The 24,259-nt window shown below is 42.6% G+C and overlaps 2 protein-coding genes across 2 annotated transcripts; both read right to left on the bottom strand.

Annotated features, from left to right (window-relative positions):
• Positions 1 to 9,327: 9,327 nt before the first annotated feature.
• Positions 9,328 to 10,585, bottom strand: LOC111519768 (leucine-rich repeat and death domain-containing protein 1-like; the record flags this gene model as incomplete). Its single annotated transcript, XM_047013003.1, is given in 3 exon segments — positions 9,328 to 9,935; positions 9,937 to 10,070; positions 10,148 to 10,585. Coding segments are annotated over 3 exon segments (1,101 nt in total), but the record flags the coding sequence as incomplete, so codon positions are not given.
• A 4,364-nt stretch (positions 10,586 to 14,949) lies between these two features.
• On the bottom strand, positions 14,950 to 23,828 carry LOC124461488. The gene is made up of 2 exons (XM_047013002.1): positions 23,618 to 23,828; positions 14,950 to 15,898 (listed from the first exon to the last, which is right to left on the bottom strand). Exon 2 carries the CDS (start codon positions 15,862 to 15,864, stop codon positions 14,998 to 15,000), a length of 867 nt encoding a protein of 288 aa, XP_046868958.1. The 5' UTR covers positions 15,865 to 15,898; positions 23,618 to 23,828; the 3' UTR covers positions 14,950 to 14,997.
• Positions 23,829 to 24,259: the final 431 nt, after the last annotated feature.

Raw genomic sequence — 24,259 nt, forward strand, 5'->3', positions numbered from 1 at the left:
TATAGGGGCTGTGCATTTTATAAGGCTGAACTGTCAAAATTTGTCGTTGACCAGCGCCCAGAGCGGCAAGAAAGGCAAATGAATCATGAAAAGGAAAGAAAATTTGGGCATGAGACAATGAATATGCAATCTAACGCTAACACTCCAGTGTTGCCCTAAAAATACTACAAAAAAATGCCAGTTTCCCTACATTTCTCGCTCTAGCGCCCTATGCACTTCTCTACTTACCTCTATTAGTGTCCTCTGCACTCGCCTAATTCCCCCTATTAAGACCCCTTGCACCGGAAAATTAAATTTAAAATTCTTATTGCTAAAAACTAATACTTACTTATGCTAAATACTTAAAACTACTTACGCCATAATTATCTCTAAAAAACACTAAATTCTAAATGTTATTGTCTATTTTATTATTATACATTAATTGTTAGTATTTAAGCTAGTTTATAAGTTATTTTATATTGTCCCTCCCCTGCTGCTGTAACGGCCCTATTTTTTAATTTCTATTGTTTGTCTCTAGAAGATGAAAGGATAGAAAATAAAGCGGCCTTAATCGAAAGACTGAGGCCAGGCGGATCAAACGCCTTATCTTAAAAAAAAAACGCCTGATGACACAAATTAATAGAAGATAATTATGCCTAAAAATATCCTAAAATTTTTAATCACGCCCATAAAATATTTCTATTGGACATTTGTATCTCACTGTTAATTAACATTTGGACATCTCTCTGCCTCCAGTTACAGTGCAGTCTGGATTCAAGTTATGTTAATGAACTTAGCCGCAAATATAAATCTGTGAGAAATTTCCAATTTACATGATAGTATATATATTCTAGACCACTTTGGACTAGTCTTAATTCATTTTTCACTTTATTATGCCTTCAGCACTTATTGTAAATTGCTGTATTTAATGACCCTTGTTATAGATTCTAAGGTCTTAGAATGAGAACAATAAAGGAGCCAATGGCCAGTCGGCCATTGGTGCTAGTTTGAGCATTCGCCTCAACACAAAGAAAAAAACAAAGAAAAAAGCTCCGCTATAAATTGTTAAAAAAATATAGTAAAAGTGGGAATTAATTGCCTAAATAAATCTTAAAATAGTGTTTCAAGGCTCTTCACTAGTGTGCCACGGAAAATTGCCAATTTCCTAGCTAATTATTTAAATAAATGACAATTTAATATTTTTGTGTTGTTATAACCTAAAATGATTTATGTAAGAGGCTGGCAATCGAAAAAATTTTTTCACTTGGTATGTATTAGTGTATATAATACCCTAAGTTCTCTCTCAGCCTTTTATACATAACACATATACCGGGCCGCACAAAGGAGCGCTAAAAAAGTTTAGTTGTATGTGTGCACTTGCTTGTATGCGTATGTTGCTTTACACTGCGCAAAATTAAACTTCATCAAATTCTGCCTCGAATCAAGAAAACGAGTGCAGCAAATAATCTTATGCAAGAAAAAGATAGAGAAAACAAAGCAGCGATCAATTTTTTCATGTGTGTTTTCTCAACAAAGCGACATAGATCTGCTTCCGTCGAAATGCTGAGGGAAACTAAATCAACCCTCATCCTCTGTGTGAGGACTTCGGCAGCCGTTCGTTACACGCATACGAGGTGCCGAACGTGTTCGTCCCCCGGGTGATATGAGTGCCGGGCTCTGACATATACACACACACACAATGCAAGGCGGTGACACACAGTTTTTCTTCTCACCAAGTACGGTCGCGTAGTTCAAGTCGTTCCGAAATCTCGTCAAATAAAGGAGCTTCCTGAGACTGAGATATACACATTGTTAACCAGAGTCGGTTAGGGTGGTCTACGTACCCAAACACCTGCGGGCTCAATCGGAAGCCACTACTCCACCTGGCTTACCTTCATATTTCGTAGTTCGATAGCATCAGCTGTTCAGCAGTGTTGGTCAACGTATTCGGACACAGCTGATACGGGTAGCAGACCTGTAAGCTTACAGCCCGTAACAGCGTACATAAGCGGTGCATGCTTTCAGGCTGCACCATTTGGCGATCGTTGGAATTTTTAAAATTTTCTAAATTTCGAATCTACTGAATCTATAGATTGATAACGGCCAGCATTGGCCCCTGCCGCTGTGGCAATGCCGGTCAGTCAAATGGAGTACGAAGAGGATGGGCAAAGGGCTTCTGCCCGGCGGGTTTTAATATCGCCAGATCAGCCGAGCCAATGGTCAACTCCAAGCGCTTGGTCGCTCGCCCCAACGAAGATGCCGACCCACAGCAGCCGAATCAGATGAACGCAATATGCGAACCAGTTGATCCCGAAAACGAAGACCTAGGTATTCTACTCCGGTCAATGGTGAAAAAGTCAGGTGAGCTAGCTAAAGCACTGCGAAACGCCAGATATGTAAATAATGACATGAAGGACCAAGCCCAGGAAGTCTTTGCGTTAAACAAGTCTGCGCTCTCAGCATTCGCAATCCTCAAAAAAATGGAGAATACCACGAATGTGCAGACACAGTGGACACCACAAGAAAGCAGCAGGACAAAATTGGCAGACCGAAAAGCTTCTCACAAAGGTACACGGGCAAATAAGACCCAGAACAATGCACAGCAAGGTCACAAAGCCTCAGCTCCCCAAGTTCAACCAGAATGGAAAACTGTGGAGTCTAAAACAAAAAGAAAGGCTCAGTTAAAGCATAGACCAGATGCTATTATTCTGCATAGCACTGAAGGGGTCTCATATAGCGATATGCTCAAAATGGTAACTAGAAGCCAAGATGAAAAAATTAAAGCCGTTGGAGGAAATGTTACCAAGGTGAGGCGCACAGCGAATGGCGACTTACTCCTCGAGCTAAGTAAGGGAAGAGCAGATAACCTTCATAAGCTAAAAGAAGATATTGGCAATGTGCTGGGCGCCAGTTCGAAACTCGCGCTCTCACAGATAATATAAGGCTGGAAATACTGGACCTAGACAACGAGACAACCGTAGAAGAGATAGTAGCAGCCTTTTCTACCAAGTTGAAAATTGACCTAGAGCCAGGCGCTGTCAAAAGTCTCTGCCCATCATATCGTGATACCCAGAAAGCGCTCATATATGTTCCGGCAACAACCGCAGAGACAATCCTCAAGGCCAATAAGATTACGGTGGCATAGTCAGTGTGCCGAATCAGAATTAATAATGCCCCAGTTAGATTCTACAAGTGCCTAAAAACTGGCCATGTCGCTGCCAAATGTAATAGCGACGTTGACAGAAGTGGCTGGTGCTTAAAATGCGGAACCAGCGGTCATAAAATTCGGGACTGCTGTAACGAGGCCAAATGTTTTCTATGTGCAGCAGAAGGACTGACTTCACTCTCACATGTAGCTGGCAGCCACAATAATGATGATTAAGTTTATCCAGCTTAATCTAAATCATTGCTGGGCAGCCCATGAGCTGCTATCACAGACATTGGGTGAGTCTAGAACAGACATAGCCATTATAAGCGAACCTTTTAAGGCCAGAACTGGAAATAACTGGTCCTGCAGTATTTCTGGGAAGGCAGCGATCTGGGCTTGTGGAACGCCATCACTATTGCAGCGTTCCGTGCTAAACAAGGAGCACTATGTCAGGGCAAACATAAGCGGCCACTGGGTCTACAGCTGCTACTTGCCACCAAGTCTGAGTATCCAAAGCTTCAGTGATGCCTTAGACGATCTCGAGCAGACGCACGTACCCGCAGCCCAGTTATTATAGCTGGGGACTTCAACGCCTGGGCTGTTGAATGGGGTAGCAGTCTAACCAATGCCAAAGGGAGAGCACTTTTAGAGGCATTTGCAACACTTGATATAGCTTTGCTTAACGTAGGATCCCAAAATACCTTCAATAGAGCGGGACTCGGCTCAGTAATAGACCTGACTTTCGTCAGTGAAAGTCTTTATAGGTCAACTAGCTGGGCAATTGCTAATGTATATACTACAAGTCCGAAACATTGAACGTGCAGGTATTTTCAGCATTAATTGAGAGGGTCCAATTCTCGCGGAACTCGGCTGGCGTGATGGCCGAACAGCTCTATAGCAACCTGGACGCAGCCTGCAGTGCAAGCATGACGCAAATAAAGAATTATAGAAGACATCAACCTGTATTCGAAGTGGATGCGGGATTGCGTCAATCGGCACCGGAATCGACCGAGAATGAGCGATATTTGCAACAATATCAAGAGGAACTGCGACAGCAGTACCTCCAGGAGGAGGAGAAGCGACAACAGCAAATTGAGCAACATCGCCAGCAGCAAAATGAGCAAATGCAACGACAACGCCGTCAATATCAAGACCGAGAGCTGGATCTACTGGAACAGATGCAACAGCGACCAAACAATCCACTGCAGCAACAGATTCCCGAATGGGCCAGACAGGATGATCAGAATTCGTATAATCCATATAATACACGTCAGTTGTACAGTTGCCTCATCCCAGTGGAGGATGAAATTCGTGAAAATCGACAGCGTCTGCAGTGGCAGCAACAGCTTTTCGATGACTATGAGCAGCAACCACCGACTGATTATATTGTTGCCAATTCACATATGAATCAGCGTCCCCAGCAGGAGAATCACCGGGAGCGCCGTCAAGAGGAGCGTCGTGAGCGGGAGCGCCAACATCGCGAACGTCTCCATCAGAAACGTATCCATCAGGAACGTCTCCAATGGGAACGCCGTCAAATGCAGGAGCGTCGTGAGCAGGAGCGTCGTGAGCAGGAGCGTCGTGAGCAGGAGCTTCGTGAGCAGGAGCGTCGTGAGCAGGAGCGTCGTGAGCAGGAGCGTCGTGAGCAGGAACGCCGTGAGCAGGAGCGCCGTGAGCAGGAGCGCCTTGAGGAGGAGCGCCGTGAGCAGGAGCGCCGTGAGCAGGAGCGTCGGGAGCATATTTATATAAAAAAAAAATGTTAGGTCTACCACCTTTATATAAAAAAGTATAATTCAGTGCATCATTAATACAGTGGAAACTAAAAAAACAAGTAATAGAGGAAAATTAATCAAAAGCATTACTTTTGCCAGATCGCCCATAGGAAGAAAGGAAGTCAAATGGCTTATGTGTTCCCCTTTGACTTCGACACTCAGTAATCCATGAAGTAATTCCAACGCCGTGGATAGACAACAAAATGAAATCCGGACTATTTTATATGATGTGTCTGTTGTGGAGGATCTTGTAATTTTGGTATTGTAAAGATTAAGGAAAAATTATTTTATTATATTTAGACGAGAAAATAAAATTTTAAAATCTTATGCTGACGTAAAGAAAACAAATAAGGAATATAAATGTTTTCTGACTGAAACGACTTCATCTTAATGATTCCGAAAAGCGGTCAGGTTATAAGATGCAGGAATATTTTAAAGCGTTTTAAATTTTTAAATGCTTTAAAGGAGAAGGAATAAATTAAAGCGTTTTAAATTTTTAAATGCTTTAAAGGAGAAGGATTAAATTAAAGCGTTTTAAATTTTTAAATGCTTTAAAGGAGAAGGACCAGAAGAAGTAAAAAGTTGAACTTGTTCCTTTGACTGCTGCGAAGCAAGTGAAGTCGATTGTGAGCTGAGGTCGACCGAAAACTTTTAGTGCCAGTGCCGCCTACTTGACCACAATTAATATTATCCAGTTTTGGAAAATCGTAGAAAGTAGTGTTAGAAAACGTGAAACACACTCGGGTCAAATTTTTAGTGTTGCATTTGTTAGAGCTTGGAAACTATCGATAGTGGCGTGATTCGATATTTTCAATGTTTTAGGAGCAAAATTTAATTACAATAAGTATCATTTTCAAAAAAAATGAATACAATTTTGCTTAACCTAATATTAATAACCAAAATTATATAGTTTTAGCCTTTCAAGTTATATAAAATTACTATTCGTAAAATATCGATAAAAAAAAGTCAATCGAACCACGTGAATTTAACAATAAGACATTCTTTTCGTTGTTGTAAAATTATTATCTTATTTGGATTAAAATTCATTCACAATAAGCGCAAAGTAAGTTTCTTAAAGTATTTTTGCTGTATATATATAATTTCCAGTTTTGACTTTACGATTACATCACTCAATTTTATGGCGTATCACCTGGATGATTCCTTTCGACTAACTAATAAACTTACCACCAGGAGGCACAGGACTCGACTCGGCAAAGGAATCTTCATTTGCAACATTTTCATTGGCATCTTTTGTCGGTTTGTTGCCTGCTGCTGTTGCTCCCCATTAATAAAATGCTAATGAATTAATTTTAGAAGGAACTTTGCAATAATCTCCTTTTGCGAGAACCTCCGCTCCTTTGACTGCATTAAATTTAATGAACTCTCTTATTAAATTGGTTCGAAATTAAGTAAAACTGAATTATGCATTCCCCTTCCATTCTTCCTTCCATCAAAGTCAACAGTAAATATTTAAATTTTCATCACCCTTTTGTCTAAACACTGAAATTGAAATTGTATTTGAAAATTGAAACAGTTGACAAATATTAGACAAATATTTAACTACATTATAGAGTAGTGAGTGAAGGGCAAGAGCAGAGCATCAAATGAAAGGGCACCAACCGAACCACTACCACCGGGCCGGAAGTCGGCAAAAGCAATTTCCTAGTCCTAGAATTTGATTTTGTTTACCTAAACTCAAAAGATACAATTTTTGCAGCTAATGAAATGCACAGATATTTCGTTAAAAGGTGAAGAAACCAGACCACAACAGGTAGAAGTAAGGCAAATAATCAACTCTCAGACATAACAATATAGCATAGGATATGGCCATATAAAAAACAAAATAAAATCATATTTAGCCTTTAGATTTCTAAAAAATATATATATGATATATATGTATATTGCAATGATAAACTTGTAAAAGGTAGAGCTAAGCTCACATTTCGAAATATCTTGAAAGGTTAAAAAAGCAAAAAATGAAAATGCAGTTTTTTGGAGCAAGCCAATAAAATTTTCGGAAAAAACATACAAAATAATATCGAAAATTTGGAATTTAGAATTTGATTTGTAACAAATTTTTGGTTACGTTTCAAATTTTTTTATATTTTGGAGTTAAGAGATAATAAGGAAGAATAACAAATGTATTGTTTTATACCTTTATGGGTATATGAAATATATCAGAAAAACCAGAGGGGAATCAATATATCCCTGGCCTTATCGAAGTCTCTATACCCTGTAAGAAATTCTTAGTAGCTTTAAGCTAATAATTATGAGTAAACAACGAGCAAAGTTCTATTAAGTATCAAAAGTCGGAGAATTATAATGGCATTATTCAATTTACTTATGTATTACATCGAGCTTGTTTCTTTATAATTTCAATATACTTTGTTTTACAGGGTAAAAGATGTTGGTTGTTGATTTTTAAGCCTTGGAGTGCGAATAAAAAGTGAAATTTTAAGAGCCAAAATATTTGCTTAAAATCTTTATAGTTATATAGCTAAATATGGGTACGAAAAAATCAGATTTTAATATACGGAAGACACAACTAAAGACTATTTTAAGTGTGCATGCAAATTGCCTATTGAAAATTTATAACAAATAAAATTAATTCACAAATTCAAATAATAGCTTCAAGTTTAAAGGGCCAACAAGATATCAACTGTGTATCAGTCTTAAAATTACTTCCAACTCTTTTAGGTTCTAAAAAATTAATTGTGCAAATACATGACGTTTATTTTCAATGCTAAAGTATTGTTTAAATACATATTCTCTCTTATTCGAAACTTTGAGTTATCCTCTAGCGCCAAATGCCTTGATCTGGAGACGCACACCCATTATTATCAAAGTTTTTTAGCTCCAAAATTTCTAGGGAAAAGTATCAGCGTTTTCACCTAAAAGAATGTTTGCTTTATTTCTTCCGTGTCATCCGAGTTTCTCTTCACAATACCTTGAATGACCGAGGTTCTACTGTAGAATTGTATTTTTAAAACATTCCCTGACAAGGGGAAGTTTAGGTTAGCGAATCTGCGACTGCAAGTTGTCAGAAGCTCCTTTAGCTCCTTAAGTATGCTATAGTTTACTGAAAACCTTGTTTTTACTTTCAGTTTTCCGTATAGTTTTTTCAAAGAGAATTTCGCGTAATATTTCATTTGAAATGTATCAATACTAAAAGAACGAAAAAGTAAAGACTTCAAATTGTAAAGCATTTGAAAGGGGTTTTTAATATTAAAGCTCCTTTAAATAAAATGTTACACAAAACAAGTGAATCAAATGCTGAAATGAACGCGAAACTTAAGCCGCAGATCTGCATAGTCAGTTATAGACACTTAAATGCCAGTCAAAATTGGATTTGGGCCGAAGTTGAGATAAACATTTTTTATAGTTACGAATCTCCCCTCTCCCTTCTCTTCGTTTCCTCTCAGTCAAAACCAAGCCAATTTCCCAGCTGCACATTAAAGTGGTGAATAAAATCACTGTATAGAGAAAGAGGCAGTAGTGGGGAGGTAGTGAGTATGTGTCATGTGTGTGGTGTGTGTGTTGGATGTTAGTGTGTCATTTTTTTATGCCTCTTTAAAAAAGTGTCCAGAAGTTTTGTGATTTTGATAAACAGACAGAGAGAAAAAGTGGAAGTAAAAAGCAAAATGATAGCAAAAAAGGAAAATGTGGAAAAGCTCGTGAGTTCAGATAAAGAAAAACTCACAGAGAACAAAAAAAAAACACACACATTTATGCAAGTCACATACGCCACACAGCTTTTAATAATAAAAACAACGAGCTCTTAATATGAAAAAACATAGAAGCAACCCAAAAGGAAACCAAAAGTAAGCCATATATAGGCAAGAAATTCAGAATGATAAGGATAAAAACGATTGCGTAGGGACAGAAGGCGGGGAGGAAGGTGTAGTCAGGAAGGGATGTAGACGTGTGTGTGAATGTCTTTATATGGTCATATGTGTATGTGTGTGTGTAGGGCAAAAGAATTGCCTTAGTTCCCTTTCTCTCGTTCTCCCTCAAGATGTAAGATGTTTAACTAATTTTAAAGCATTTGTTCGTCATTTAAATTTCTGAAATTCACTTAAATTGAAAATTTTCGTAATTATTCGTTGTATCAAAACCTTTCAGGCACCCTCCATTTCAGGTTTTCCCAAAGAATCAACCTTTAAACATTATGTTTAATGGAGAGAGTTCTAATTTAGTAGAGATGAAACAATGGACAAGAGTATTTGAGATAGATTAATTGGCAAATAACTAATCAACTTCCAATATACATGGGTTGGATTTGTTATATATCAAAAAATCAATTAAGTGTACTAGATTTTTGTACAATTCGGACCTTTTGGCAGATTATTCCGATAGTAATCTAAGACTAGTCAATTTAGGCAAGTTTAATAACATTAAATGATCTCTCTGAAGAAACTTTAACATTAATTCTCATTTAGATCAGACTTTATTAAGAATTGTAATACTAAAATAATAAATAAAATATTCCAACTAACATCAGGGAAGATCATGCGCATGATTTAACATTCTTACAGTAGCCACATTTGACAATATCAACATATATAAACTGATCTGGACTGTAGCTATAATTCTTGATTCTTTCAAATTTGGCAGAGCGTATACGTTTATAGATATTCAGCGAGTCCATGAGAAAACAAAATTTGCCACAAACACATTTTGGTGTCTCGGCTATCAGTTTGATCAGTATGGCAGGTAGTGAGTATATAGGCAGATTAAATTGGTCGACTGAACGAGCTGCTTGCAGCCAGAGCGGCTGAGGGGAGCATTGGGTCCTTGTGTTTGCCTCAGTGGTGCCCTCGAGACGTTGAACATCCAGATGATTGGGTCCTTTAAATGCATTGCCACAAACATCTAGGGTATTAATGTGTAGGTCTTCTAGGGCAGCTGGCAGAGATTCCAATTTATTGTCCGATACATAAAGCGAGTGCAATTTCTTCAGTCGTCGCATGGCAAAGGGTAAAAAGGTTAGATTATTGTGATTTAGATTCAAATGAACCAGCTTTTGCCATTTAACCACCAGATAAATCCAATTCACAAAGAGATTCACTCAATTTGATGCCATTTAGAAATGACCAATCGTTCAGTTCTCCCAGACAATTCCCAAGAAGTACGAGTTTCGTCAGGGGCAGACGTCCCAACTCCACGGGTATCTGAAAAAAGTTTTAAACATTTGTACAGCCAAACAGGACAGATAAAAGGGCGCGAAAAGCTACCAACTATTATTCACCTTCGTTAGCTGCTTGTTGGCCACATCCAGATGGGTTAGATTACGCAACGAGCATATCTCAAAACTTAGCTTAACCAATTGACTACTATTGATTGTCAGAGACTGCAGAGATCGTGGAAAACCCTTGATGGGATAATCGCAGCGACGATTAATAGTCATTTTAGTCTGTGACTTTGCTTTTTGTGTAATGGCCGTGGCAGTGGCTATATTCAGTCTCAAATTGATGGCGTCCTTGCCCTCCATATCCAGTTTGAGAGTCTGCAGGAATCCCTTTAACTGAATGGGATCACATTTAATCAATAGATTTTCTGCCGGCTGCTTGAATCCAATTGTTGCTTTGAAGTCCGCCACGAATTTCGTGTGAACAGCCTGGATATTGTCCTTGACCTTGTAACGTTGCCCCTTTTTAATCTTTGGTGTGAACAATATAATTTGTATTCAACTTTTCGCAAAGCAATTCCAAACCATCAATTTGGCTTTCGCAAAAACCACAGCACTGAACACCAACTCGCAAGGGTCACACAGTTACTACAAAAATCACTCGAACAAAAAGAATACAGCTCTGCTGTATTTGTAGACATTACTGAAGCATTTGATAAAGTGTGGCACTTAGGATTATTGAATAAACTGGCCAAACTCCTGCCTTACTGCTTGTTCAAGATTCTTGAAAGCTATCTGGAGGATAGATCGTTCACAGTCAGGGGCACAGATGACACATATTCCAGAATTGGCAAAATCACTGCAGGAATACCCCAGGGCGGTGTTCTGGGCCCCCTTCTCTTCAATGTTTATTCGTCTGACATGCCAATTCCTGATTATATCTTAGAACACGACTTCCTCATGGTATCAGGTGAAACCAAGAAGAACCCTGACATCCTACTGTCAACGTTCGCAGATGATACTATAATCGTATCTACTGATAAAAATGCCTACATGACCATCAGGAAAACGCAAAAATACCTAAATGAATTCACCAAATGGTCAACTAAATGGTGCTTTACGATAAATAATGATAAGACTATTCGTGTCCTATACACAAAACGAAACATATCCCCTGCTCTAAGATCTTACCTAATAAAAATCGATGAAAAACCTATAAAAAACGCTAATCAATATAAATATCTAGGAGTCACCACCTATGTATTCAAGCTAAAGCTATCTATCATCGCCTAAAATGGCTTGTTGGCGTAAAGAGCTCCCTCAGCACAAGATGTAAAGTCACAATATTTAAGCAAATTATTGTTCCCATTCTAACGTATGCTATTCCTGTATGGGCAGCCTTATTTCGGAAACTCTATTCAAAAAAATCTGTGAAACGCACAACAAACTGCTGAGAAAAATTACTGACTCGGATATATTCAGCACAAATGCCTATATTCGCGACAAACATAATGTTAAATCCATGGAACTCAAATATGACTTGGCTTGCTATCTCCACTCTAGAACACCCAAATGTAGAAGTAAGGAATATCCTGGAAAAACCCTTTACTCCTACAAGGCTCTCCTGGCCTAGATACTCTATTCAACTAGAGAAAATGGTAGCAGTCCGAAATACACCTCATCTCACTCAACAGCCAAACCAGCAGCAATGTGCAGCACCAACACAGAACTTTCTTACCACAAATAGCACCCAGCAACAGCTAACTACAACCACGTTTCCTTTAAGTACTGCAAACACACAACACCTGCAGCATTTAGCGTTGCAGCAGCTGCATCAACCAGCTGGCCAGCAGCACCAGACCGCAGCACAGGCCTCTCAGCTACAGGCGTCATCTCCTGCAAACACACGACAACAGCAGTCAGCAACTCCAGTTCATCAAATTGCATCAAGTATACATCATCTACAGCAAATGGCGATGCAGCAGCAGCATCAAGTGGTTGGAAAGCAGCGTCAGCCTCCAGCACAGGCCTGTCAGTTTCAGGTGTCAACTCCTATCGACACACAGCAGCAGCAATCCACAAATCTAGCTCCTCCTATGTCAGCAAATATACAATATCTACAGATATTGGCGACGCAGCAGCAGCATCAATCAGATGGCCAGCAGCACCAGCCCACAGCACAGGCCTCTCAGCAACAGGCGTCAACCACTGCTGACAGTCAGCAGCAGCAATCTCAGACTCCAGTTCCTCAAACTGCAGCAAGTATACAATGTTCACAGCAAATTATGGCGCAGCAGCAGCATAAACTTATTGGTCAGCAGCACCAGCCCGCAACACAGGCCTCCCAGCTACGGGCCTCATCTTCTGCTGACACTCGGCAGAAAACTATTCCAGTTCCTCAAAATGCAGCTAATATACAACATCTTCAGCTATTGGCGGAGATGAATCAGCATCAACTGGCAGGCCAGCAGCATCAGTCCGCAGCACAAGTCTCTCAGCTACGGGCTTCATCTTTTGCTGACACTCAGCAGCAGCAATCTGACATTCCAGCTCCACCAATGACAGCAAATATTCAATACTCACCGCAAATGGATACGCAGCAGCATCAAATGGTCGTCCAGCAGCACCACCCAGCAGCACAGGCCTCCCAGCTACGGACTTCATCTTCCGTTGACACACAGCAGCAGCAATCTCCAACTACTCATCTAGATCGGCATGCAATGCGGGAGGCGACGGCCCATTTTGATGGCGCCCCATCTCTCATCAGATTCGATTGCCACCTAAGATACCAAAAAATTATTGAGAGAAACGAACTCAAAAAACAAAAGGAGGAAAAATCGAAACTAAACAAACCTGTTGTGCGCATGGAAGGACACGTGATCAACGGCCTGTTTCGAGATTTTAAAAGAGGCACACGAAATCGCGCGTACATAGAAGAGCGATTGAAGGGCCAGCCAATCCAAATCCAGCGACTTGTCCTGCCTCCACTCAAGATTCACCCTTAATGATGACCAACTCTCAAAAAATCTTGAGCGAGTTGAAAACGAGCTCCTGAATGAGATTGAAAGTAGCATAGAAGCTGAAACAAAAAATAATGAGAGATTACCACCCATGAAGGTGCAAAAAACTGCTAATTCTTTACTTACTGACTTTCAGCCAGCTGACCTTGACAAAATCTCCATACAGCGGTTAAAGGGACTTGGCCCTCCCGCTTTCAGCCAGCCTGTACCAGGCCTGGCCAGCAGGCAGTCTATATGGACCTATCATCCAAGCAATGCCTGCTCGAGCACTACATTGCGGTCGAAGGGATTTGGCCCTCCCGCTCCTAGTTATTTTCCTCCAAACGAGCCTGTAGATGGAACAGATGCTTCTCCAGTGCCGCGCACCAATTGCTAGCCTACTGTGCTGCCACTCCACAGGCAAACAAGCTCTCCTGACGGCCCAAAACCTCCAATACTGGGGCTGAAGGGCACGCATACATTGTTCTGGGGTCTCACATAGTCCAATCCGAGAAGAGAGACAGAAATAAGCCGAAATGTTTGCCTATGACAAAAAAAACAACACATGTTACTCACTTCTTGCCTATAAGAGGGAATTTTCCTGACAATAAGAGCGCTGCCTCAAAGATTTTGCCAACTGCAATGACGCCATGAATCGATATGATTCGAACTGATAACCTGCAAGAAACAATTATACTAATCACTATTAATGAACAATATTTGTAAATACTATATTCTTTATAATTATTGCAGCTTGCAACTTGTTCTTGATCCTTTATTTGAGCATTTATTTACTTGCCTGTAAAAAATTTCCCATGTCAATTTCCCACAATTTTTTTTTGTCCTACCAGTAACACCCAACAAACATTATGTCTTATATATTAATCATTCACACTATTAATAAGCCATTGTAAATTATTTCTAAGCTCGTTTTTATTGTAATTGTATATGCTTCCTGATAGGGGGCGAAATACAATAAAAGATGGTTGACTCCTTCGGGAGCCAACCACTTGGCTTTGCAACTGCGGCCATACAAGTAAAAAAAAAGAGAGAATTGGAAATTCTCTCCCTTTATCACCTGGCCCGGCTGAGTAACGGCCTGACTCAAATCACGGCCAAAACAATGGACACCTATGGCAAAATAAAAGCTACCCTGGAGGCAAACAAATTTGCCTTTTTTACTCACAGATGGGAACGAGGTGCTAGACTTGCCATCTTGAATCTACACCACTCCACTGAATGCGAAGCTATCCGTCGTGACCTGAAAAAGCTAGGATTTGAGACAAAATACATCAAAAGACTAACAAACTACAGAACTAAGAGGCCAATGAATGTCTTTTTAATTGAAATTAACAAACATAATGACAATAAACATGATGAAATACTTAAAATTAAGGTCCTAGGCAGCCAGGAGGAACGCGTCGAGAGGCAAAGGGGCCGAAGGGAGATTCCCCAATGCAAAAACCGCCTCCTCTTTGGCCATACAGCCAGGTACTGCTGCCTTCCCCCGCTCTGCTCCGTCTGTGCTGGCCAGCACAAATCCGACAAATGCGCCTCTCCTGATGGCCAATCTCCAAAGAGTGGCAACTGCGGAGATGGCCATAGAGCCACCTATAGGGGCTGTGCATTTTATAAGGCTTGTATTCGTAGGGGGGTTGAATTTCCTAAGTAGGCAGCTAAATGAATTTTTTCCTTAAAATGTCTTCCTTCAAGAAATTGGGCACTGCAGCAATCTCACTTCAATGTTCTTTTTTATTCACTTGTAAGTTTGACACTAAAAAACTAGCTTAATTAAGAGCAGGGCACCAAGCCCCGCTTGGAGCGAAGTGTGGGGAGTTCTTTCGTGGGGAGAGCGATGGGCACCATCGGGAGAGCGGCGCGAGGTGAAAGCTTCCGCCTCCTTTAACCCTTGTGTTGCCCGGTTGGGCATAAACATGCTCCCCCCTTGCAGGAGTGCAAGACCCAGGCAGTTTAATGGCACGCTCCGGACAGGGTCCAGCCAAAAACTGTGCGCATCGCAATCGGCCGCCCGCCAACCCCAGGTAGACTCCCTTCTAGCATGACCTCCGTGATCACATCCGCGCCCAGGACCAGAGACACTGACGACGGTCGGTAGAACGTCTCATCCGCCAGGACGATGCCCTCAAACTTTTTGGCGATCTGTGGGTCCACCGGAGCGCTTGGAGTGCGGCAGCACAAGCCATCGACCACCTTCAGGATCGCCTCCAATCGCCATCCTTCACTGATTGGGGACCGGATCACTGCTGCCACCGCTTTCTCTGCCCCTATATTGACGGCTGTCAACTTGAAGGCCGTGGCCAATGACGTCGCCATCGACGATACCGCAGAACAAGGGTCCACCAGGGCCTTCACGTCGAAGGTTTTTCCCTCCGTCTCAATGCGCACCATCGCCGTGGGCATCAGATGCGGATTGCGGTGCTGCAGCAGTGTGGTCAAGGTCAGTTTCGGATCGGAGGCTGGCGTTGGCGCGACCCTTCGTCTGGAGGACTCGGGGGTGACTCGGCGTACGACGGAGCTTGGAGTGCGTCGACGTGGCTGTTCATGGAAGTGAAGCAGCGTGTGGTGATCCTCCTCACAGATTCGGCACTTATCACCGCTTAAGCAGCTTCCTCCGGAATGTTGGTGGGCCAGGCAATTGGCGCAGTACTTATTCGCCAGCACTGCCCTCATCCTCTTCTCCACGTTCAGCCGCAGGAAGCGACGGCATCGCTTCAGAGGATGGATTCCGCGACAGACTCGGCAACGGAAGGACTCAGTTCCTCGCGAACATCTGCGCTCCTCTTTCGATGCCTGTACTGAACGCGGTCTCGGAGCCATGGAAACGGGATCTAGGTTGACGAATATCAGGAAGCTGCCGGGACAAATAATGAAGAAAGCGGATTAATGTAGGACGATAAAACACATATTACTACTGGCAGCTCGGCCCTTCTTCCTTGGGAGGAAGGACCAAGTGCTGGACGCTACTGTAGTTTTACGTAATGGGTTTGAATTCTTTCTTCTGGAGGAAGAAAGATCAACTTTGCGACGGGACGCTTCACAATACCGCGAGCGGTAAGCAGTTCGACGACGCGGACATTGCCGTCACTGCCAGGGTGTGTCTGGTGGATTCGCCCGAGACGCCATTCATTAAATGGAAGATTGTCGTCTTTGAGTACCACCAGATCGCCCACTTCAAGATTTTTAGAAGGGAATCGCCACTTATTGCGCTTATGTAGCTCCTTCAGATACTCGTCTTTCCATCGGGTGCAGAAATGCTGACTCACGGCCTTCAGACGCTGCCACCGGTTAATGATAGACGGTACCTGATCCTTGATTTCAGGTTCCGTCACGGATAGCAATGGACCGCCAACTAGGAAATGGCCTGGGGTCAAAGCTAAAGAGTCGGTGGGGTCTTCAGACATAGGAGAAATCGGCCGCGAGTTCAAACACGCCTCTACCTTAGCCAGCAGCGTAGAGAACTCTTCAAAAGTATACCTTTGGTTGGAAGTGGCCTTGTAGAACAGAGTTTTAAAACTCTTAACTCCAGCCTCCCACAACCCTCCCATGTGTGGTGCCCCGGGAGGGATGAAATGCCAGGACAGATTCTGATGGCTGTAGTGGGATAATATTTTCTGCTGGGTAGAATTTAGGAAATCTTTTTCAAGCACTCTGGATGCACCTACGAAGTTTTTCCCGTTGTCGGACTGCACTTGCTGGGGACACCCTCGCCTCGATACAAAGCGAGCGAATGCTGCCAGAAATGCTTCGGTACTCAAATCCGAAGTTGCCTCAAGGTGAATGGCTTTGGTGGAAAAGCAAACAAAGACACACACATATCCCTTTGATATGCGGCAAGCGCGGCCGGTGAAACTCTTGATGTCGAAAGGACCTGCAAAATCTATACCGGTGGTCGTGAAAGGACGTGCGAAAGTAGTTCGCTGGGCCGGAAGGGTGCCCATTAGCTGTGATTGCAGCCTTCTTTTATAAATCACACAGACTTTGCATGAATTGACCACCGATTTTACTAGATTCCGCAGTCTTGGAATCCAGTATCTCTGTCGGATGAGACGGACTACCAGTTGGCTGCCCCCATGGAGAGAGATCTGATGCGTGAAAAGCACCAACAGCCGGGACAACGGACTTACTACTGGCAACAGAATGGGGTTACGCTCATCGTAACTAAGGGCCGCTGCTTGTTGCACGCGCCCACATGCTCGGATCACACCTGATGCGTCAATGAAAGGATTCAAATTGAGAATGGTGCTAGACGTGGGCAGAGATTTCTTCTGCTGTAGACACCGATGTTCCGTCGGAAAGTAATCACGCTGAGTGACTCGGATCAACGCCTGGAGTACTTGATTGATCTCGCTAGAGGTCACCTCCCGGAGTAATCGTTTGGCAGTTTACGACACCTTCTGCCGAAACGGATCACATATGCTATCACTCGTAAGGCACGTGCCAGATTGGAAAAACGAGATAATATCTCGTTGGCTGGCTTAGCGATCGCGACGTGGACCTTCACTACCCGCTTCTCCAAGGCAGTGTCTAGTGGAGTGGTGTCGCTCGCTGCCAGGACTCTTGTGGTTCCCGTAGCCATGGTGGGCCGTGCCACCACAAATCCTTGTGTACCAATTCCTGCGCACTCAGGCCGCGGCTAGGGAGATCTGCTGGGTTGTCCTCTGAACGAACGTGATTCCATGGGGCGTCATTTGTTGCCGTCACAATCTTTGCTACCCGATTTGCGACAAACGTTGTCCATGTGCAGGGTGGCTTATTTAACCACGACAGTACGACGGTGGAATCTGACCAATAAAAAGCCTCCGCATTATCAACTGGAAGTTGCGGAAGAACTGCAGCTGCCAGTTCCGCTAAAAGTGTAGCTCCGCATAATTCAAGGCGGGGCAATGAAACCGTTTTAACCGGGGCGACTCTAGATTTCGCTGCAAGAAGGCAGCATGATATGCCTTGGTCATTGCTAACGCGCACGTAAATTGCGGCACCATAAGCCCGCTGTGACGCATCGCAAAAACAATGGAATTGGATGTCGGAATTTGGGTCATGAAGAACCCATCGTGGAATTCGGATCTGGTCAAGGAAGGAGTAGCTCTTTGTAAAATCCTGCCACCTGTGATGGAGTTCACTGGGCAATTGATCATCCCACCCTAGCTCTTGTAACCAGAGCTCTTGCATAAACACCTTGGCTTGAATCACAAAGGGAGCCAGCCAGCCAGCGGGATCGAATAGCTTGGCGATCTGCCCGAGGACTTCTCGCTTAGTATAAGCTGACTTGACATCTTGGGGTGAGATGACAAAATAAAACTCATCCGTAGTCGCTTTCCATCGGATTCCCAGTGTTTTCGCTGTGCTGGCCTCTTCGATGTCGAGGAAATCAGCATTCAGTAAATGACTCTTTGGAATACAACTGAGCACGCTCTTCACATTCGATGTCCACTTGCGCAAGGGAAAGCCAGCTGAACCAAGAGCGTCTTGAAGTTCATTGACCATTGCGATTGCCGTTGTTTCATTATGAGCCCCTGCCAGGACATCATCGACATACATATAGGACTTGATAATATCGCTAGCCAAAGGAAATTTGGATTGTACATCACTTGCGAGTTGCTGAAGTACTCGATGGCTAAGAACGGAGCACAGTTAATGCCAAACGTGACGGTATTCAGCTCGTAATCACCAAGTTGCCCCTCTTTATTTCGGAACAGGATCCTCTGAAATGGCGTGTGGATTGGATCGACCATAATTTGGCGGTACATTTTTGTGATGTCGGCATTGAAAACTACTCGGAAAAAACGCCACTTGAGAATCTGAGTAGTGAGATCGGACTGAAGTACCGGACCAGGGTAAAGTATGTCGTTGAGACTTACTCCGTTGGTGGACTTGCTAGAGGCGTTAAAAACTACCCGTACCTTTGTTGTGGTGCTGTCGGGCTTGAAAACCGCATGGTGTGGCAAATAAAAATTGTTATTAGTGCCGTCAAATGGAACCTGACGCATGTGGCCCAAGTCCAAATATTCTTGGATGACGGCGTCATACTCAGTTTTTGCCGGAATATTTTTAAGGAGTCGGCTTTCGTTTTTTAGGAACTGAGCCAATGCCCCTGGTCTGGAATGACCAAGGTTGATGTTGGTTGGATCTCGAAACGGAAGTGAGACCGTATATCTCCCCGCAACATCTCTTCTTGTGGTCTTCTGGAAATTGACCTCGCAAACAGAGTCAGAATCTTCTACCGGTTTGCCCGGTAGATCCTCCACCTCCCAAAACCTTGTGAGAAGAGTTTCAAGTCCCTCCTCTCTGCTAACTGCGACCCTCGTGGTGAACGCGGCACATGAACTGACGGGGACCCCTTGCAACGGGCCTGAAATGACCCAACCGAATCTCGTCTCTTGAGCCATTAAAGATCCGCACACTTCGGTCTGGATGCCGGAAAGAGTCACCGCTGGTATTACATCAATGCCAAGGAGTAGATCGATCTTTGCCTTTAATCTGAAGGAGGGGTCGGCTAGAGGAATATTGGGCATTCCTTCCAGTGTGGCTTGGGCTATCGTACATGACGGCAAATCATCAGCAACTTGGGACAAGACAAACGCTTCTATCTCGATCTGGACTGGAGGTCCATGCGATGACCGAATGCTTATGTGACAGACCTTCAAGGTTCTATTGACCTTTCCGTTAATGCCTGTCACTTCGGCCCTGACAGTTTGGAATGGTAACTTCATGAGTCGGAACATTCTTTCGGATATGAAATTGGCTTCAGAAGCCGGGTCTAATAGCGCCCGTGAAGCATAAGTAGTGCCCTTGTGCCAAAGGTCCACGATCGCTGTACCTAGCAACTTATCTCGTGAGGACCTTGCCTCAGAGGTAAAGTAAGTCCGGACAATATTGTGCGAACTGGGCTGAGCTGGGACCGACGTTGGATTATTCTCCGGTCGGGCGTCCTTGTGCAAGAGCGTATTGTGACGCCCCTTGCACGTGAAGCAATTGTGCTGACTCGGACAATCTTTTACTTGATGTCCTCTTGCGAAACAGTTCAGACAAAGGGACTTTTTCTTTATGTATGCCACCCTCTCTGGCACCGTCATCTGAAGGAAGCGGGGACATCGACGCACCGGGTGATTCTCCTTCATACAGAGATCACAGGATTTTGGTTTGGTGGTCACCTTGGCTTCAAATGTATTAGCCTTTCGGGTGGCTGGAATCGGATTTCGTGGAGGTTTCGATGTGGGAACCGAAATAGCCATTGCAGTTGTATTTTCCACCGCTTCGAGCGTACGGAACCGCTCAGTGAGGAAATCGTCCATCATTTGCCACTCTGGAATGGCAGTCTTGTCTCCCAGAGATTGCTCCCATAATGAAAGGGTATTCTTTGGCAATTTGATGGAACAGAAAAATACGAACATGCCTCCCCAAGTGGTTACTGGCAGGCCACAGTGCTCAAAAGCGCGAATGGATGCCTGCAGAGCATTCTGATGATCCTGTAATGCTTTTCCGGACTCATGGGAAATTTGAGGCAGGTCAAGAAGTGCTCGGAATTGGCTGTTCACGATAAGTCGCTTATTTTCGAAACGCTGTTTAAGTGCATTCCATGCCGTTTCAAAACCATCATTTGTAAGCGGGAATTTTGCTACAATGAGGTTGGCTTCACCCCTCGTTTTCGCTAGGAGATGGTACAGCTTTTCAACAGGGGAAATTCGCGAATCGCTTATGTAGATGGCTGTAAACAAGTCACGGAACGTGGGCCATTTTAAATAATCTCCCGTAAAGACTTCTGTGTCAATGGGTGGCAATCGACAGCCTCGTTCTGCTGGTGCAGAGGTAGGCGCATGACGGTTCGGAGGAGTCGGAGCAGACCTTTCATGGATAAGCTCGTTTAATCGAGCCGTGCATCGCTCGTAAACTTGATAGCATTTGTCATATTTAGCTTGGATGGCTAAATCTTCAGAGTTATCGTCTTTACCATCTATGAGTGCCTCGCATTTCTCATATTCCTGCTCGACCTTCTCCCACAACGCTTGAACTCGATCACGACGGACTTGGAGCGTAAATACGCTGACCTCGGACAGTGACGTGACGTGGTTGTCGACTTCAAACTGACTTAGTTTATCGCAAATGGAACCAAACTTCTTCAAAGCCATGGTGGAAGCAGCTAAAACCCTTTTGGTCTCGGACCGAGTGACTCTTGGGGCGGTTACCAAAATCTGTGGAAGTGGTACCAATGATTTGACCTCTTTTTGGCTTGCTCGTCGTGGCTCTGACGTGGCTTGCTGAAAGGTCGTGCTCGATGGTGCGGACTTGAGAGTTAGTGGACTAGAGAGGGTCTGAAATGCTCGGGAAGGAGGAGTAGTAGGGCTGGTACTCCTCTGGCGCTGACCTGGAGCAGCAATTGAGGATTTGCTCGGGGCTGCAGTGTTCTCAGCTGCTTTCTCGTCTTTTGACGGGCTCGTGCTCATAACCCAGAGAGTGGCGGTTATAAAGTGGTGAGCTGGCTTGGCACGGCTTGAAAATTAGCCAAAAAGACGAACTGGAACGTTTGGGAAAAACTGGAACACTACCAAACCACTTGAAGAACGGCTTTGAAACGCCTTGAAATAGATTGAAAAAAAAAAACCAGAAAACGAGCTGGTACGTTTGGAATGACTTGGAACACTGCCAAAAAACCCTAGGAACGGCTTGGAACACCTTGGAATTCAAATATAACTACAAAGATGCGACTTGGAGCGGGTGGAAACACTTTGGAATTGAAATCGAACCAAAGATAAGACTTGAAACGCTTGGAAACACTTTGTAATTGGAATCTAACTCCAAAGATACGACTTGGAACGTGTGGGAATACTTTGGAATTGCAATATAACTCCAAAGATGCGACTTGGAACGTGTGGGAATACTTTGGAATTGCAATAGAACCAAAGATACGACTTGAAACGCTTGGAAACACTTTGGAATTGGAATCTAACTCCAAAGATACGACTTGGAACACGTGGGAATACTTTGGAATTGAAATATAACTCCAAAAAATACGACTTGGAACACGTGGGAATATTTTGGACTTGAAATGTAACTCCAAAAATACGACTTGGAATACGTGGAATACTTTGGAATTGAAATAGAACTCCAAAAATACGACTTGGAACACGTGGGAATATTTTGGAATTGAAATATAACTCCAAAAAATACGACTTGGAACGCGTGGGAATAGAATAAACAAAAACGCGGAACACAAATTTTTACCAATTAAATATTATTCGATTTTTTTCCTCAACGTGACCCTTCAACCTATATACCCCACAAAGTGCCTGCCAACCTAGGGTATACAGCACAGCTACTTTTGGTCGTTTGCTTTGTGCCGGTCTTTGGCACATGAGCTTGCAGCTGTGCTGGTATACTGCAGTTAAGCGGTACTTATGTATGCTCGTATGTATGTATGTATATAGGCTGCAAGGGATAGCGGGATTTGTTCGCGGTGGTGGAAAAATATATTTGTGTGCGAAAAAATTAGAAATTTTGTGGATGTATGTATGTATGGATATGTATATGGGAATCAATATGTAAAATTTTATGTATGGAAAAAATATGTATATGTATATGGATATGAATATATATATGTAAAATTTTATGTATGGAAAAATATGTATATATATGTATGTGTATGGATATGTATATATATATGTAAAATTTTATGTATGGAAAAATATGTATATGTATGTATGTGTATGGATATGTAAAATGTTGGAGTATATATATATGTATTTAAAAATTTCTTTTTCTCTTTTTTCTTTTTTTTTTTTAAATATGAAAATATGGAATGGCGATATGCAGAGGTGTGAATGGATCGGATTTCTTTATATAAATTAATGTTTTTTTTTTTTTTTTTTTAATATGATTTCTTTTGCTGTGTCTAACCGATATGCCCCCAACTTTATAGGGTGTCTGGTCACCAGAAATGTCTAAGTGTGGCTTTTATATGTGAGAGGGTGGTTCACTTTCGTTTTTTTTTTTTTTTTTAAAAATCTTTATTATTTGTATTGAAAATTTTCTTCTCTTCGTTGAAAACCACCTTTCACTGCGCGCACACTTTTCCCAGGAGTGGACTGTATTTGCACAAAACCTTTATTTTTGGATTTAATGTAGCACTGGATATGTTTGTAATTTTTGTCACATTCACACACTCTGCTTGCATATACATATATATATCTTATATGTAGGAGATCACTTTTTTCGTAGGTTTGATTCACTGCATACATACATATGTGTTAATATTTTTTTGAAATTGCGAAAAAATATATTGGAAATAGGCAAATAAAATATGGCGCCTTATATACTTGGCCTATATATGCCAAAGTGCGAGGAAAAAACTTGAAGTGGGCGAACCAATATGGCGCCTTATGTACTGGACACATATATATGTATGAAAATTTGGGGACCAAAATTTTCTCTCCTTTGAGGAGGAAAAATTTGCGCGAAAGTAATTTTTACTTGGATTAGGAGAATCAATGGCAACAATTATATGTATGTGAGTATGGGTACGGATGCTGGAGGCATGTACATGTACTCATATACCTATAATTTGCAAAAAAATTACTTAGCTTGAAATATGGATGAAATTCCACCGATGCTAGTGGTTCGAGAGGATCTTAGTATCCGGCTCGAAGGACCAAATGTATTCGTAGGGGGGTTGAATTTCCTAAGTAGGCAGCTAAATGAATTTTTTCCTTAAAATGTCTTCCTTCAAGAAATTGGGCACTGCAGCAATCTCACTTCAATGTTCTTTTTTATTCACTTGTAAGTTTGACACTAAAAAACTAGCTTAATTAAGAGCAGGGCACCAAGCCCCGCTTGGAGCGAAGTGTGGGGAGTTCTTTCGTGGGGAGAGCGATGGGCACCATCGGGAGAGCGGCGCGAGGTGAAAGCTTCCGCCTCCTTTAACCCTTGTGTTGCCCGGTTGGGCATAAACAAGGCTGAACTGTCAAAATTTGTCGTTGACCAGCGCCCAGAGCGGCAAGAAAGGCAAATGAATCATGAAAAGGAAAGAAAATTTGGGCATGAGACAATGAATATGCAATCTAACGCTAACACTCCAGTGTTGCCCTAAAAATACTACAAAAAAAATGCCAGTTTCCCTACATTTCTCGCTCTAGCGCCGTATGCACTTCTCTACTTACCTCTATTAGTGTCCTCTGCACTCGCCTAATTCCCCCTATTAAGACCCCTTGCACCGGAAAAT

This window comes from Drosophila willistoni, unplaced genomic scaffold, assembly GCF_018902025.1.
Source record: "Drosophila willistoni isolate 14030-0811.24 unplaced genomic scaffold, UCI_dwil_1.1 Seg500, whole genome shotgun sequence".
Taxonomy (NCBI): domain Eukaryota; kingdom Metazoa; phylum Arthropoda; class Insecta; order Diptera; family Drosophilidae; genus Drosophila; species Drosophila willistoni.

Bases quoted from the DNA above. Each gene is read 5' to 3' on its own strand.
- LOC124461488 (XM_047013002.1), bottom strand. From the start codon at position 15,864: ATGGCTCCGAGACCGCGTTCAGTACAGGCATCGAAAGAGGAGCGCAGA.